This window comes from Arachis ipaensis, chromosome B03 (assembly GCF_000816755.2).
Source record: "Arachis ipaensis cultivar K30076 chromosome B03, Araip1.1, whole genome shotgun sequence".
In the NCBI taxonomy this organism is placed as follows: Eukaryota; Viridiplantae; Streptophyta; class Magnoliopsida; order Fabales; family Fabaceae; genus Arachis; species Arachis ipaensis.
The window spans coordinates 135,338,725-135,354,804 of record NC_029787.2 but is presented as its reverse complement, the minus strand read 5'-3'; the positions used below and the strand labels follow the sequence as shown (position 1 = coordinate 135,354,804).

Genomic DNA, 16,080 nt, shown 5'->3' with positions numbered 1-16,080 from the left:
GTAAGTCATGCACTCTATTTACTACCATTACTCTCACAATCGTGTCTCTTCCTTTTTTTTTACATCTGTTCATCTCACCTCTTCCTTTTTCTTTTTTTAAAGCACATGCATCCACACTACATACACTCGCTCTGTTCCTTGATACTATTACTACTGTATCAGCATGAATAATCCCACCGTCGTTGAGAGGTTCTCTGAGTTCTATGATAATTGGATTTGTAAACTCCAAGAGATCCTCAAGCAGCTTCTTCATGTTTCTAACCAACACCACCTTTTGACCGAACATGATCTTCAATCTCTGGTCTCTAAAGTCACAACACACTTGAAAGAGTACTACACCGTCAAATGGAATCTAGCGCGTGAGGACGTTGTTATCTTTTTCTCGCCGCCTTGGCTAACCCCTCTTGAAAAGGCATACCTTTGGATCACGGGCTGGAAGCCTTCCACCGCTTTCAAAGTGCTGGAGTCTCTTAAGAAGAGTGACTTATTTGAGATGACAGAGGAACAGGAGAGGAAGATAGGGGGACTGAGGATGAGGATGAGGATGGAAGAGGAGAAGGTTGAGAGGGAGATGGAGAGGCAGCAGGTTGCCATGGCCGATAGCAAGATCGTGGAGTTGGCTAAACTATCTAGAAGAGCCATGTGGAAGAAGAACAATGATGGAGAAGATTATGATGAGGTGGTGCAGTTGGCTATGAAGGATGTGTTTGGGGGATTGGAGAGAATAATGAAAGCTTCTGATTGTGCGAGGTTGAAAACGCTAAAAGGGATTTTGGATGTTCTTCAACCAATGCAGTGTATCCACTTCTTGACTGCTAATATCACTATACAACTTCGTCTCAAGCAATGGGGTAACAACTGCCAACTGTCACCTGATTCATGATTCTCATGCTGGATCCATCCAGAAATCCAATCATAGAATCTGATTATACTATAATTAAGTATCAGTAGCTAGTAACTATACCTTATGGTTGGCTAACTAGTTTGTTTGCTGATACTACCTAAGTTATTTTCATTTTTAGTGTGTGTGGACATGAAACCATAATATTTTGGTTGGTTTAGTTAGTTAATTACTTTATTCTGAGGTACTAATTAAGTATATTTTAGTTGATTTAAAGTTTTGTACTTATGCTCTTTATCTTCAACACATAAGAAATGGAATGAAAGAGTATATCACCTTGTTTCTTTTTGAGATATGTTTATTTTTGTTTTCTTTTTAAGAAGAGGGCTTTGGTAGTTCTCTTTTCTTGTTTTGGACAGTTTGGCTTTAATTCAATTATAAAAGTATTAGATTGGGCTTTCATATTCAAGTTAGAAAGCTTATGAAATTGTACTTAAAAAAATATTCGATTAGATTTTTCACATTCAGTTGGGGAACTTATGAAACTTGAGATATCTTAAAAAGAAAAGAATAGGCTCATCTGATCACGCTAGGTGGAATGGCGGCCTCAAACGGTCTGCTCATCCAATTCCGAATTAGCCAGATCTAAAAGGCTGCCTCCAACGTTATGCTCATCCAATTCCGAATTAACCAGATCTAAAAGGATATAACAATCAATGTAGGTTAGAGAAGTTAGTTATGATTAGCTATAGTTAGTTATAGTAAGTTGACATGTAACAGAAACAACTGAGTCATACACCATCTATATATATTGTAATCTGCGACTCATCACATTGATCTTATTCTCTCATTTCTCTACTCTAAATGCTAAAACTTTTTCTCTCTTTTTTCTGTTGTGTTCGTTATCTCTTGGGAGTCTGATACCTTTCATGGTTTCATAGTGGTATCAGAGCTCAAGATCCTAAACCATGGCAAATGCATATCTTGAACCAAATATTGGAGCTGAAATTCACAGTTTCTCAAATCCGATTGGAATCAAGTTGAATGAATTAAATTATTTACCTTTCGAGAGATCAAACTGAATCAACTATTGAAGGTCGTAAACTAATAGAGCATGTTTTTGGTGCTAATATACAATAATGTTCAATTCAAATGAAGATAAAAAAAAATAGAAGAATCACAGCTGAATACAAGATATGAAAAAAACAAGATGTACTCCTCAAATCTTGACTCAACTTCAATGTCAAATTCTTTCACTGTAACAATGGTTGCATATACTTTCTCTTATCAGATATGGAAGAGATTAGAAACTTTCTTTGCTTCGCAAACAAGAGTTAAAGAAAATCAATTGAAAAACAAGTGGAACAATATAAAAAAAAAAAAGGAAACTATGACACACTACTTACTTGAAACAAAGAAAACATGGATGCACTAATCTCATTAGGAGTTGAACTGAATGAAGTTGCAAATGTCACTGCAATTTTAGGAGGTTTATAAAGAGAATATGGTCCTTTTGTTACTACAATTAATGCTCGAGAGACATCAATTTCAGCAGCAGATTTCAATATACATAGGTGATATATGATTAATTAAGCTCTGCTCTAACTGTTTCTATTACACATCAGCTTACTATACTTAACTAAAGCTAAATTTTTCTAACATACATGGATTGTTAGACCCTTATTATCTAATTTAGAAATTAGACAAACTATTCAATTTTGATGGCTACCTTAATATTATGCTTTTCTTATGCCAATTTTTTTGTTCAGCACTTAAATAGTTTGGATACAGAATTAGTAATTTATTCATTTACATAAACTGAGTTTAATTATTTGGATTGTATTAATATATTTTTATTTTTTAATTAATTTAATTTTATTTTATAATTTTAAAATCTAAACAATAAAATTTTTAATTTATAAATAATACAAATATATTTATTTAAATTATTAAAATTATTTTTTTAAAATAAACATACTCGTGTTAATTATAAAATCATTTAAAATAATATGAACATGTTTATTTAAATTAAACATTTTTAAACATAATAAGATACATTTGTTTAAAATTTTCAATTTAAAGATAGTACCAACACACTTATCTTCTAATTTAAAATTAACAGTTTCAAAAACAGTTAATTTATTAAAACTGTATAGATATAAACATATATATATAATAATACGAGTAAATTTATTTTTATTAAATTAAGTTATTGACAAAAAATATATCGAAAAATCTAATGTTTTTAGTGAAACGGAGGGGACAATTATTGAGAAAAAATTTGTCGCTAACGAAAAAGAATTTATCGGTAAATAATTGACAAAAAAATCTGTCAATAAATAATTTTTTATGAGACTTTTACGTAAGAATAAAATCCGTCAGTAATTTTGTCAATAACAAAAAAATTGTCTATAATAAAAACTAAATATGTCTATAAATTCATTTATAACAAATAATTTTCTAATTATAATTATTTAAATAAAATAAAAAAAAAGTCTAGGAGCCAGTAATTTTTGTATTTTCTGACCAGCACTTAACCATCAAAACAAAAGTGAGTGATCTCTCACCATTAGATGTAATCTCACACCATTAAGAATACTATTGATGACCAATTAATAGTTATAAAACATCAAAATTACTGGTCTCTAGCATTTTTAAAAAATATACTAATACAATTTAAAATAATGCCATAATAAAAATAAGTTCACCAATTCATAAACAATTTTCATGTAAATAGACAAATTCATCTGTATAACGAACGAATTTTATGTTAATAGACACTTATTACCTATTAGTGATGTAGTCTCCATCTTCTAAACAGTTTTCACTATCCAAATTCCATCCTCTCTAGTAAACTCCATATTTAAGAATAACATCCCAATAATTCATAATTCAAAATCAATATAAAAAATAAAAAGTGATTAAAACTAAAGTTTATTTTAATGATTTATGATTATCCAACTTTTCAAAAACTTAATATCGTATTAGCCTTTTTTTACTTGTGTCCTTTTGTTGTTAACCACCCAATTAAGAAAAACCATTAGACCATCGTTGGTTAATCTCAAAAATTATTTGGTAACGAAAATAAATTAATAAAAAATAATTATAATTTATTTTATTTAATATTTATTAATTATTATAATAATTAATAAATATTAAATAAAATGAATTTTTACTATTTTTTTGTCTTTTTAATATTATTGATTTAGTTTTATAGACATTTTGTGCAAAATTAGTTTGCCATAAAATGTTTGTAATTAGGATCAGGGTATGATTTTTTTTAAAATATTAACACCTCACTCCCTTTAATTGAAGCACCTTTCTATTCCTCTCCATTCTTTCTTCATTCCGTCGATCCTTTCAAACATAGCTGTTGTCGTCGTGACAAGAAGCGCCGACGTCGTCGTCATCTACTACCATGTCTATAACTTTGCCGTTTAATTATTAAAGAATTCCTAACTTCTTAATTGAGTATGGGTCATTTGAGCTATAACTCATTAACTGATAAAACATATATTCACATGTAAAATATAATATAATAAAATAAATCTATTCAAAGTATAATTAAAATTATGTTTAAAATTATGAACATACAACACGTCGGCGCTTCTTGTCACGACTGCGACGGCGATGCTTAGAAGGCCCGAAGCTACGTGATGAAGAAAAAATGAAGGAGTGAAAATGTGCTTCAATTAACGGGAGTGGAGTTTTGATATTTTAAGAAATTATACCATTGCTCATCTTAAATAATAAATTACAAAATAACCCAACTAGGGTTAAGATAATGACCAATTAAATTGTAACATATCATAAAAAATAACTTACATATTATTTTAGAGGAGATTAAATAGAATTTACCTTTTTTAATAACATAATATAATATATGATCTAGGGAAATAAAATACAAAGTATAAAAAAGATCATGTAAATTTTTAATATAATATTAAAGTCATGATATTAAATTTCTAAACAATTTTAAATAAAGTTAAATTCATTAAATTAAATAATTCATTATCTCAAACATTCACTTGTGTATGTTTGAAACGTGTATGAAACGACGTGACTATTATCCCTACCCATCACATACCCAAACAACTAGTATTATTCATATCCGCCGCAAAATTCAATCAACAGCTGAAAAAGCCACCCATTTGGGAAAGCCAAGGTCTAGTTGGCTCAAATTACCATCCCTATGACCCTATTCAATATTGAAGATCATTCCACCAATATCATTACTGCCCTGCCTATCTAGAGTATTCATTATTCAAACGGTAGAACGAGCATCGAACTCATATCATTATGAAATATAAAAGTTTATTGAATTAATAGTTGAATTGGTCGTTGAAGAATTTGCGAATCAAAATGGCCTGGATCAGATGGCGAATTAGTTGCCTCTTAAAATGTTGCATCCGGATTCAATTCCCAACCAAGACTACATTGTGATTTAAGAACTGCATAGTGTGGAGTGGATGTGTGAGTAGTGTAAAAAAAAAATGTCATATAACATATACATAACGCTCAAACAGTGTTTCAGTTTAGCATTCATTGAGATTGTTAACATCATAATTAACAAAATATTACTAGGACTCGCAGGTGTATCTTTTAGAAACTATTTTGATGAATCAAATTTTTAAGAGACTAATTTAATTTACTGATAAATTTTCAGAGACTTATTTAATTATTAACCCCATACGCTGAAAACACCCAAAAAAAAAATATTTTAGTATATTGAGTATAAATCCTTCTTTTGCACAGATATATATAATTTTTTTTTTTTACCAAAGATATGAGACTCGAACCCGCAACCTCTTAATTGAGTATGGGGAGATTATGCCATTTGAGTTATAACTCATTGACTAAAAATTTGGAAAGATAGGAGACTCAAACCCGCAACCTCTTAATTGAGTATGGGGAGTCTATGCCATTTGAGCTATTACTATATAATTATTATTATTATAATAATAATAATGATTGTTATATATTATCATATTGGTAAGTATAATTAGTTTTCACACTTACTATTTAAATGATCATACAAACGAAATGATTTCAAGCACATTTACAATGTCAACCAATAAAAATTTAAAAAGGTTGTGGGTGGTTATCACAATGAGTAGTTCCTCATTAAGAATCATAACTTCTATGGGCTAACGGTGTAAAAACGTCCAACCCTGTAAATACATAAAAATTAAATCCATTATAATATTTGAATAATTAGCATTAACTTATTCTACCACTCTCACTACATAAGGCATATCCTTATTTCTACAAAGTTTCCCGTTCTTGATTGTAGTTTTTGTTTTTAGCTAGCCAAAGAAACGTGAGTACTTAACCTCTATATAAATATTACAGTTAAAAATAGAATATTGATGAATTAGATTAGAATTAGTTACAAAAGTATCTACACATTTGCATGCATATTTGTGGTTTGGAAGTGGTAGACTATCTGAGTCAGAGAAATTATTACAAGTTCCATTAATATTGAATAGATTGATATAGAAGTTGTATGGAGAATGGGACCGATATACCAATAAATCTGTTAGACATTTAATCCAAACTTGATGAATAAATGTAGTTAATTTACAGCACCCCCAGATTTGCAAAGTGACAATAACATAACATAGACACACATACTTACATTGGGACAAGAATAGCTATGGTATTAATCACATAAGCTTTTACAAAAAATAAAATAAAATAAAATGAATTGAAAGAAAGAAAGAAAAATTGTAGTAGCAAACATTTCTCAGAAAGGTATCCTCTGTCAGCTTGATACATGTTAGAGAGAAAGAGAGAGACTTGAACTTACAACACAGAGAAGAGAGCTTTTAAGTGCCCTCCATTGACAAGATCTCGAGTTCAGCCCACCAGAGTGGAGAAAGTCTTGGGACGGCTTGGTCGGGCGATATTTTAAGCGCATCCCTCAGCTTGAGAGTTACATCCTTCATTGTTGGTCTTACACTTGCATCTGATTGAGTGCATTCATGGATCACATCAAATATCACACTCAGTTCTTCATCTTTGAATGATTGCAGCGTCGGATCAACAATAGAGCGGTCGCTTGTCTTCTCACGCAAGTACTTAGCAGACTGCGAAGTTCATGGAGAATCATTCTTTGTTAAACAATGTGGCTGCACTTATTTCATTTCCTCTTTTCTTTTTCAGGATTTTGTGAAAGAGACTTTATTGGTATTGTTTTCTATTTTAACAATTTTATGAAGGATAACACTAAACTCTTGTTCTTTTTTACTATTTTCTTCACAAAATTCTGAACCAAGAAATACTAAAAAAAAAAGAGAGGACAAACATGTACCCAGTCTGCAAGGACAGTAAGGTTGCCATGGTCCTGGTATGGTAGCTTCCCAGTAATGATTTCAAGCAATAAAACTCCAAATCTATAGACATCGTTTTCAGGACAGCACTCAGGCGGCAACTCGAATTGCTTTGATTCGCCTTCAGTTGTTTTGGTTGGCGATACTACATTCTTGCAAAAAACTACCTCTGCAATCTGAGAGATTGAAAGAAAGGAGATAAGTTAGTTTGCAACAATGTAACAAAAGCAAACAAAAGGAGTTCGAGATGTGAATACCTTAGCTGCAAAGTCATCAGTTAATAAAATAGCATCTGAACTCAGCTCGGAATGAGCTATTGGTGGATTGAGATCATGGTGCATGTACTGAAGACAATAAGCAGTGCCCATAATAACCCTCATCCTTGCACTCCAATCAAGGTGTTCAACTTCAGGAACTGAAATGAACAAGCATTAGATTGATTCAGATTTGCCATGTGCAAGATAGTAACTAAGGAAAAAAAGTATTACCATTCAGGTGATCATATAGGGTTCCACTTGGAGCATACTCAAACACCATCATCCTTGTGAAGGGTTGTTCTTCATCACAGTAACCAATTAGATTGGTGAAGTTCTTGTGGTTAATACGGGACAAAATATCAAGCTGAAGCATATAACAAACAAAAATTAGCAGCAGGTCAAGTTTGAGAATTGAGAGTCCTCTTGATTGAACAACTTGGGATCTTAATTCAAATATCTTTTATCTTTTTTAAACCTTTTTTCGATATGCCATCTCCATGCTCTTTGTCCAATGTGCTGAAGAAGTAATAGTAGTAGAAGCAACAGCAATCTCAACGCCACTGGACAGAGTTCCTTTGTATATGGTGCATGAACCTAAATCATAAATGATATTGCTGAAATCTTCACAAGCTGTCTCCAGCTCCGCTCGGTTCAATTTTGGGACACCTGCATTTCATATGGAGACATCAACCAATATCACCATTTTAAATGAGATTATAAACACAAACATCCCATTTTAAATTTTTCAACAAAATTCGACACTAGGAGATAGGCTGAATGTAATTGTTCATTTGAATCATATACAAGATGTGGTTTTTATTTGTCTCATTGGATTGCTACCTGTTACAAATGCTTTCTGCAACTGTCCACTTATTCCTGTCCTCCAGGGCTTTATTACTTTTACAGCTCGTTTTCTCCAAATCCAAAGAAGGACCAAAATAATAATGACCAAGAGAAGCACACATATAACAATAACAACAATCTTCCACGGGCTTGAACCATTTTCATTTGAAGAAGGACTATCGTTTGGAGGAGAATTAGAACTTGAAGGTGGTGAGTTGGGTGAATCAGTTTGTTTGGAAACTGGTACAGCTGGGAAAGATCCACTACTCAGGGTAGTTGGAACGGAACTAATCGGTACAGGCGCCCCGGCAAAAGGTGCAGCGGCAAGGTTACTGCTGGACTCATCAAGCAACCGTCGGCGTGCAGTATTGACTAGATTTGATGTACTTGGAGCAGTCTCTATCCCATCAGAACCTACAAGATGCAAGACATATTTTGAATGCAAATTAAAAGTGATTTTTCATTTTTCACAGGCTACAAATTAATCAATGTTCTATACTCACCGGGCAAATTGTCACAGTTATTCCCTCTGATTCCATGAGAGGAGGCCTTCTCTGACTTGAACCTTAAAATCAGAGTAGACAAAACAATGATATCCAACATCTGAGTGAAACATGGAAGGAAAGCATGAAATGGACAAATTAAGATCACTAGACCAAGGAGAAATATGAACCGCTTACCATTGTGCCAACTTTCTATTTCTGAGGTGAGGTGAAGTTTTCAGAGATGAATAATGCTCAACGACTTCAATTGTATTGCCACAAGCCAACCTATGTGAAAACAATATTTCATTTAAAAGTATACCCAGAAATCTACTAAAACACTAGCATTTTTTTTTCCGTTTAGTGAGGTTGGTTATATAGAGCAAATAACATCATAGTATCCTATTATAAACATGTCTATGTACAACTATTTAAATCTAATAAAACTGCAATAACTCCAGCTTATTTAGATCTCCAGGTTCTTTGGGAATGGTGACAGAAAAATTCTTCTTGCATAACAAATTCTGATTTAGAAATACAATGAAATATAGAACTTGCCAGGAGCATCCATAAACTTTGTAGTGGAATAATAACATTTTTTACGCATATCATGACTACTAAGACAATTTAAGAAAGATTTCTATATGACAAATATCGAGCTATAAGATTTTTTTTATTATTACAATTTAAAAGATAAAATTCAATCAGAGCTTTCACAGCTTCAAGAGGAATGCTGATAGGGATAGTTTCCCAAGCTCAGGGGCCAACGCCCCTGCCAAAGATAGTCCATTCAGCTCCCTACAAGAAATAACACTAAGGCATAAAATCCAATAAGCATGCCATGTTCAGCATTGCATTCATATCTATCAAACTAGCAGCTTTCTCAAAACAAGAAGAATGACCTTCACTAAAATAAGTGATTCTCACTGAAAAAAAGCTATAAAGAGGGCAACACCATGGAACTTACAGCATGTTCACTTTACCATCAACACAATGGGCACCTGACCACTTGCAGGCATCATAATCATTTGAATTCCAATTTGCTAGAGCGCCGTAAGGATCAGTCAGCCGAAATTTCAGTAGAGCCAATCCTGTTTCTATCCATTGAAATGCATCATGAAGAAATCATACAATAGACACAAGAAAAAGAATATGTCAATGGGGTTGTGGGTGGAACCGTGGAAGTAAAGCAAGAGGAAAATCCATGAAAATCACCTTCATCATTCAGAGAGCAAGACTGCTGAATTCCACACGCAGAAATCAATAGAATGTAACTCCAAAGGCATAACCCAAAGGGGCCCCATTTACTTTCCATATCTTTGTGAGGCCAATGCCACACTGGTAGACTTTGAGACCAAGTCAATATCTCTTTATAGCCAGGAAGCTATATGATACATGCATAGCATATGTACAAAACTTTCCAGGTTTTTTCAGTAACAAAAAACCCTTCAACCTCTCCTATCCAGCAGAAATTCACTAACTAGGCAAAACGCATGTATAATTACAAAAGGAATGCAAAATTAATAGCAGGTCTGGGGTCTGAAGATCACGTCAGGGTCCCTCATTTTCTGTATTTTATCTTTTCCTTACAACCTTGTGCCCAGCAAGTACATAACCGAGCTCAATATCCCTCTCTCAGAATGATTCCCAGCAATGTTTGGGGGAGCTGAAAGAAATGACACCAACATCAACCAAATGATTTCATTTCCTTTTCACAGAACATAATAATGAAAATGCTGACAATCACCAACCAAAGACATAACAATGAAGAAACAAAGAATAACCCCATTGGCAAGCAAGCTCAATGCTTTTTTCCTTTTTCCCTTTTTCAAAAAAGAAACCAAAAAAAAAAGGCAAAAGGGAGCATTGAATTACCATGCAAAAGGGAGAAAGGAATCGAACCAATCGACAATGCAGGATGCAATGCAAGTAGGCAGAGATCAAATTTCAGGAAGAAGGAAAAAGGGGGCAGCAGAAGAAGAAGAAGAAGAAAAAAAAAACAATCTTTTGAATGCAAAGATTGATCTTTTTTTCTTTTTTCTCCGGAGGAAAAACAGAACTGAACCCCTTAATGTTCCCTTGTAATGGTGCCCTTTGCAGGATGATCTCAGAGGAAGCTCTCTTCGACCATGTCCGTCAGGGCAGAGGCGCGTTCTTTCTTTCTCTCTGTGTCTCTCTTTCTCGCACACACAATCTTGTTTTTCTCGATCTCTCATGCAACGTCGTTTGTTGTCTTCTTTTGTCATATTTTTCTCTCTCATCACCGCTGCCAGCCACAATTCCCATCTCATTATTTTCTTTTACTTTTATTATAAAACTAATTAATTCATTTTCTTTCTTTCTTTTTTGGGATGGAATTAATTAATTAATCAAATACTTTTCTAAAAGAGAAAATTAGTTATTTGGGCCACCACATCCAACTCACTCTCACGTGTTTTAAATATACAAGATAATGATAAATTGATTTTGTTTTTATTGAAATATATTACATAAGCATACAATACCATATATACAATACCAATAAAATTTTAATTTTTGACGAATCAATCTTTAATCTCTTAAATTTAAAAATACAGTAGAAAACCAAACAAATAGCTCAGTCCAAAAAAACTTATAATGGGCTTTTGGTAGCATTAATGAAAAGTAATTAGTTATGGGTCGCTTGGTTTTTTGGTCATTGGATCAAAGAGGAAGCAAAGCGTATGCATAGCCCTTTTTTGTTTTGCGCCCGGGTGGTTTAAGAAAAATGCTACTTGTGGTTTAAAATAAGATTGTACATAGATCGAATAATATCTGTATATTTGCGATAATCATCTGCATCTGATCTAAATTTTGCAGATATTATCTAATCCGCAAAATTATCGGATCGAATTGCCAATTTGATAGTAATTTCTGCGGATTTGATTTGCAGGTCCGCACGCTTCATATAAATAGCATAATTTATGATATCTTGTTTTTAATTTTTATGTTGTATTTCAACTTCGAATAATTAAACTTAGATTTTGTGTTATTATTATTTTTTTTATTATTCAAGAGAACTTTATTGATAATATTTTAAAAGTAAATAGACTTTAACAGGTGAAAAAATAGATTTTTTGGACATTTTTATAAAAATAGTCAAACAGGGACTTAAAATGTTTTTTTTTTTAATTATGTAGATATACTCGATATTGGATCCGATCCGACTTTAAAAAATGCGAATATTGTATCTGATCTAATAAGTACAATGCGAATCAGATAGAATTATATGTTATATTCGATTCGATCTGATCCGTGTGTAGCTCTAATTTAAAATGGTAATCAAGTTAAAACAAAAAAAAACCACTTATGATTGTATCTCCTAGCTAGTGTTGGAACTTTAGATATTTGCTATAAGTGAAATTTATACTCCAAAAGGGACTATCAGAATTTTTTATTTTTGGTCATCATTTAATTTTTAATTTAATTTTTTTTAATTTAATTTTTTTAATTTAGTAATTTAACAATATATTTTATTCCATATATTTAAATATTGATAACTAACTAATGACTAAAAATACCAAATTTTAATAGTTTTTTAACTTTATTTTTTGTCATCATTTAATTATTAATTTAATTTTTTTTAATTTAATTTTTTTAATTTAGTAATTTAACAATATATTTTATTCCATATATTTAAATATTGATAACTAACTAATGACTAAAAATACCAAATTTTAATAGTTTTTTAACATCTCTCGAAATAAAATTCTAATAAATAAAATGTTTACTCTATCACAAGTATACATCTAAAGAGGAAGAGAATTTTAAACTAATCCTTTATGACTATGATTATGACTATGATTATGATGAGTATTTCCTCGCTCATTATTATACACAACCGTATGGCGTATATCAATAATTATTACATTCTACAAAAAATAAAGAATGGACAAAAAAGGGAAAATAATAATACTATACCTTAGCACATGGATTATGGATATAAAAGTACTTATTGTGATGCTTGTTATCAGACATGATTCTCCTTTATGGGTGAATAAAAAATGCTTAATATGTTTGTAGTATTTTATAGGTGTTGATCGCTGATATATGTCAGTATCTAGTTTGGACGTACGTCTTCATCCATGAAATATTAAAAATGATGCCTAATTCTTTTAAAGATTCTTATGCTATTCAATACATTGTGAAATGTCAACTATCACTAATAATATATATATGTCAAGACAAAATCAACCTACTATTATTAAACTTTTTTAATGACTAGCCAGCAGTGTTCTTAATTAGTTAGGGAAATTTTTATATTTTCTCCATCACCACACCATATGTAGCTTAGTACAGTTAATAATTTATTATGCAAATATAATTCATTACTTAAATTTTTAACAAAAATAGAAGAATTCATTTCTCTATTATTCTCGATAAGAATTATCTAACAACAATTTAATTATAATAATTTCTTATTAATCCCGGGCAAAAGGCAGTGGTACTGGTATAGACCTTTGCTTGTTTTACACGTAATAATGTTTGCAAAACTAAGACAGAGACGGAGAGACTGAGATTTTTTTTTTGGTGACTTGAGAGACTGAGATTTAGTATTATATTTGTTGATTTAGAGACTAGTATTAAAATTTATGTTTTTATTCCCAAAATTTTAGTATTTTCGTACCTCTAAAAAGTAGGGACACAGGAGACTAAAATTTTTAGAGATAAAAACTGAAACTTTAATAACATTTTATATCTAAAATACCTTCATTTCAATTAATTAATTCCAATTTTACCCTTTGCACAAATTAAATTAGAATTTCATTTTTGTTTCAATTTTTGTCTCCCACTTTTGCACCAAACAAAATACTAAAATTTATTCCAATCTCTGTCTCTTAGTCTCTGTCTCTCAGTCTACTAAATCTTTCCGTTTCTGTCTTTTCACCAAACGTTATCTAAGAGTGTGTTTATTAGTCTAAGTATTTTCTATTTTTATTTTTTATGAAAAAAAAACGTGTTTTTTCATACTTTTGAAAACAATTTTAGAAAATATAAACATATAAGGAAATAACTAATTTTCAACCAATTTCAATAAACTTCAATCCTAAAACCCTGAGTCTTTTAATAACCAATCCAGTTGATTGTTGTTCTCGTAGTTAACATTTTACAAATGACAAACCAAACGTTTTTCTTAGAAATATGAAAATTAAAAATAAAATCAGAAAATAGTTTTTTACACCAAACAAACCCTAATAGTTTAACTGAGAGAATATCTGTCATCACATTCACACATACACACACTCATGCACATACAAATGTATATTATCTTTTTGGAGTTTGGTGTGTCATGCAGCTAGCTAGCTAGCTAGTGGCCAAAACCTCATTTCTAAGAGCTCCACACATACAACATATATACATATGTATCTCAAAACCCTGATTCATTTGTCCTTTTGGGACTAATTTAATTAAACAACTCAATGCAAACAGTAAAAACCTTTTCGAGATGGCATGTAGTGGAAATGCTCAGCACATTTTGTGGGAAAGGCACCTATGTTTTCTTTGTTTCTTTCGCTCCTACTTTCTATCTTCCCAAAAACTTAAACTGATTTTGGAGTTCACCAAGAATCGAACTCTTGACCTTTTTGGATCTAGCGCTCTAATACTATGTCATGATACCACTCATCCCAAAAACTTCAGCTGATGGAAAAAGATAACACTAATAATTATATCTCTAATACTCTCTAAACCTCTATTGTCCACATTGTATAAATATTCCATTGGCTCCTCGTACTTTTTTCTTCCTAATATTACCGCTACCTTAATTTCTAACCGGGATAAATACACATAATAAGATTTTTTTTTTTTTTATCAAAGATAGGAGACTCGAACCCCCAACCTCTTAATTGAGTATGGAGAGATTATGCCATTTGAACTATAACCATGGTTCTGAAAACTGGACCGGACCGGCCGGTTCAACCGGAAAAACCGGGAACCGGTTACCTAGCCGGTCCGGGTAACCTAAAAAACCGAATGGCAAAAAACCGGTTAAAAAACCGGTCGAACCGGCGGTTAACCGGCAAATCGGAAGAACCGTCCGGTTTTTTGGCGGTTCAGTGGTTTGGAAATTCAAAAGCAAAACGACGTCGTTTTGGCTATTTTTTTAAAAAAAAAAAAAAAAGAGAGAAACAACCGAATGGCCGGTTAAAAAACCGGTCGAACCGGCGGTTAACCGGCAAATCGGAAGAACCGTCCGGTTTTTTGGCGGTTCAGTGGTTTGTGGTTTGGGATGCCAAACGACGTCGTTTTGGCATTTTAAAAAAAAAAAAAGGAGAAAGGGGTTCGCGAAAGTCTCCTAAGCCACTAACCCTAATCTGAGTTATCCCCCCCTCCCTTTCCTTCCCCTTTCTTCCCCTTTCCCCTAACCTAATTGAGCATTCGGCGGTAGCCTCCGTTCACCCACCAACCATCGACAGCAACAGCGACCACCACCGGCCGAGCCCGCCTCCTTCTGAATTCGGTAAGACTCTGTTCTTTCACCTATGCTTCTTGATTTTGATTTTTCGAGGTTCTGATCTTGTTCTGTGAGCTCGCCACTGTCACCTCCAACAAACGCCTGATCGAAGCTTCACCGTCGCAGACGAGGGATCTTCTGGTCGTCGTCGGCCGTCTAGTCATCGTCGGGCATTTGGTCGTCGGCTTGTCATCCTTGTCATCGGCATCGTCTGGTCGTCGTCAGGCATCTGGTCGTCGTCATCTGGCTGTGCTCTTCCGCGGTGAGTATTCTAAGTCTCTAACATAACATCTTTTTTTTTCAATGAATTTTGTTTATTTGGTTTGGGTTGCTGACTTGTTGACTTACTGAATTTTGTTTCTCTGTATGAACTGGGTTGTTGACTTGCTGATGTTATTGAGTTCATGGATTTTTTGGTTTTTATTTTCAATTGATTTTTTTATTCAGTGAGAAATTTAGGGCAGATTTTAGTTTAGAGCTTCAGATGGCAGATGCAGAGTTTTTCAGTTTTTCTTTTGAGTTCTTATTCTGCTTTTCAATTTTTTTTGTTAATTATATGGATTAAAGGTTTTGTAATTTTGAATAAATTTGATGTAAATTCAATTTTGAAATTTTGAACTTTGCTATATAAGTTCAATTCTGTTGTATTGAATTCTGCTATATTGAGTTTGGTGAATTAACTGATGAATTGATGAATTTAATTATGTTGAATACTGTATGAATTGTATGAATTGATGTATTTGTCTGCACCAGCCCTTTTAGTTCTTCTTCCAAGAGCATGGGTTAGCCGGATAATCGTTCTTATTTCAAAGGAGGAGTTCTTTTAACTTTCACAAGAGCGTATTCTAGGGAC

At 32.5% G+C, this 16,080-nt stretch overlaps 2 protein-coding genes across 5 annotated transcripts; one reads left to right on the top strand and one right to left on the bottom strand.

The window, feature by feature from the left end:
* LOC107632186 (protein DOG1-like 4) lies at positions 1 to 1,194 on the top strand. The gene has a single exon (XM_016335864.2). The coding sequence runs from the start codon at positions 164 to 166 to the stop codon at positions 881 to 883; it is 720 nt and encodes a 239-aa protein (XP_016191350.1). The 5' UTR covers positions 1 to 163; the 3' UTR covers positions 884 to 1,194.
* LOC107632187 (protein MALE DISCOVERER 2) lies at positions 6,476 to 10,988 on the bottom strand. 4 transcript variants are annotated; one of them, XM_016335865.2, is made up of 11 exons: positions 10,631 to 10,986; positions 9,971 to 10,421; positions 9,723 to 9,852; positions 8,954 to 9,043; positions 8,777 to 8,838; positions 8,271 to 8,687; positions 7,906 to 8,096; positions 7,662 to 7,794; positions 7,431 to 7,588; positions 7,155 to 7,349; positions 6,476 to 6,930 (listed from the first exon to the last, which is right to left on the bottom strand). In XM_016335865.2, exons 2-11 carry the CDS (start codon positions 10,068 to 10,070, stop codon positions 6,670 to 6,672), a joined length of 1,737 nt encoding a protein of 578 aa, XP_016191351.1. In that variant the 5' UTR covers positions 10,071 to 10,421; positions 10,631 to 10,986; the 3' UTR covers positions 6,476 to 6,669. The 4 variants fall into 4 exon arrangements, with proteins under 4 accessions (XP_016191351.1, XP_020975727.1, XP_016191353.1 ...); XM_021120068.1 differs by having other exon boundaries at positions 6,670 to 6,930; positions 9,723 to 9,846; positions 10,631 to 10,988; XM_016335867.2 differs by having other exon boundaries at positions 6,670 to 6,930; positions 10,658 to 10,987.

Bases quoted from the DNA above. Each gene is read 5' to 3' on its own strand.
- LOC107632186 (XM_016335864.2), top strand. From the start codon at position 164: ATGAATAATCCCACCGTCGTTGAGAGGTTCTCTGAGTTCTATGATAAT.
- LOC107632187 (XM_016335867.2), bottom strand. From the start codon at position 10,070: ATGGAAAGTAAATGGGGCCCCTTTGGGTTATGCCTTTGGAGTTACATT. The intron at 8,839-8,953 runs GTAAGCGGTTCA...TCTGATTTTAAG, and splicing joins AATAGAAAGTTGGCACAATG to GTTCAAGTCAGAGAAGGCCT. The intron at 8,097-8,270 runs GTAGCAATCCAA...TATGAAATGCAG, and splicing joins GCAGAAAGCATTTGTAACAG to GTGTCCCAAAATTGAACCGA.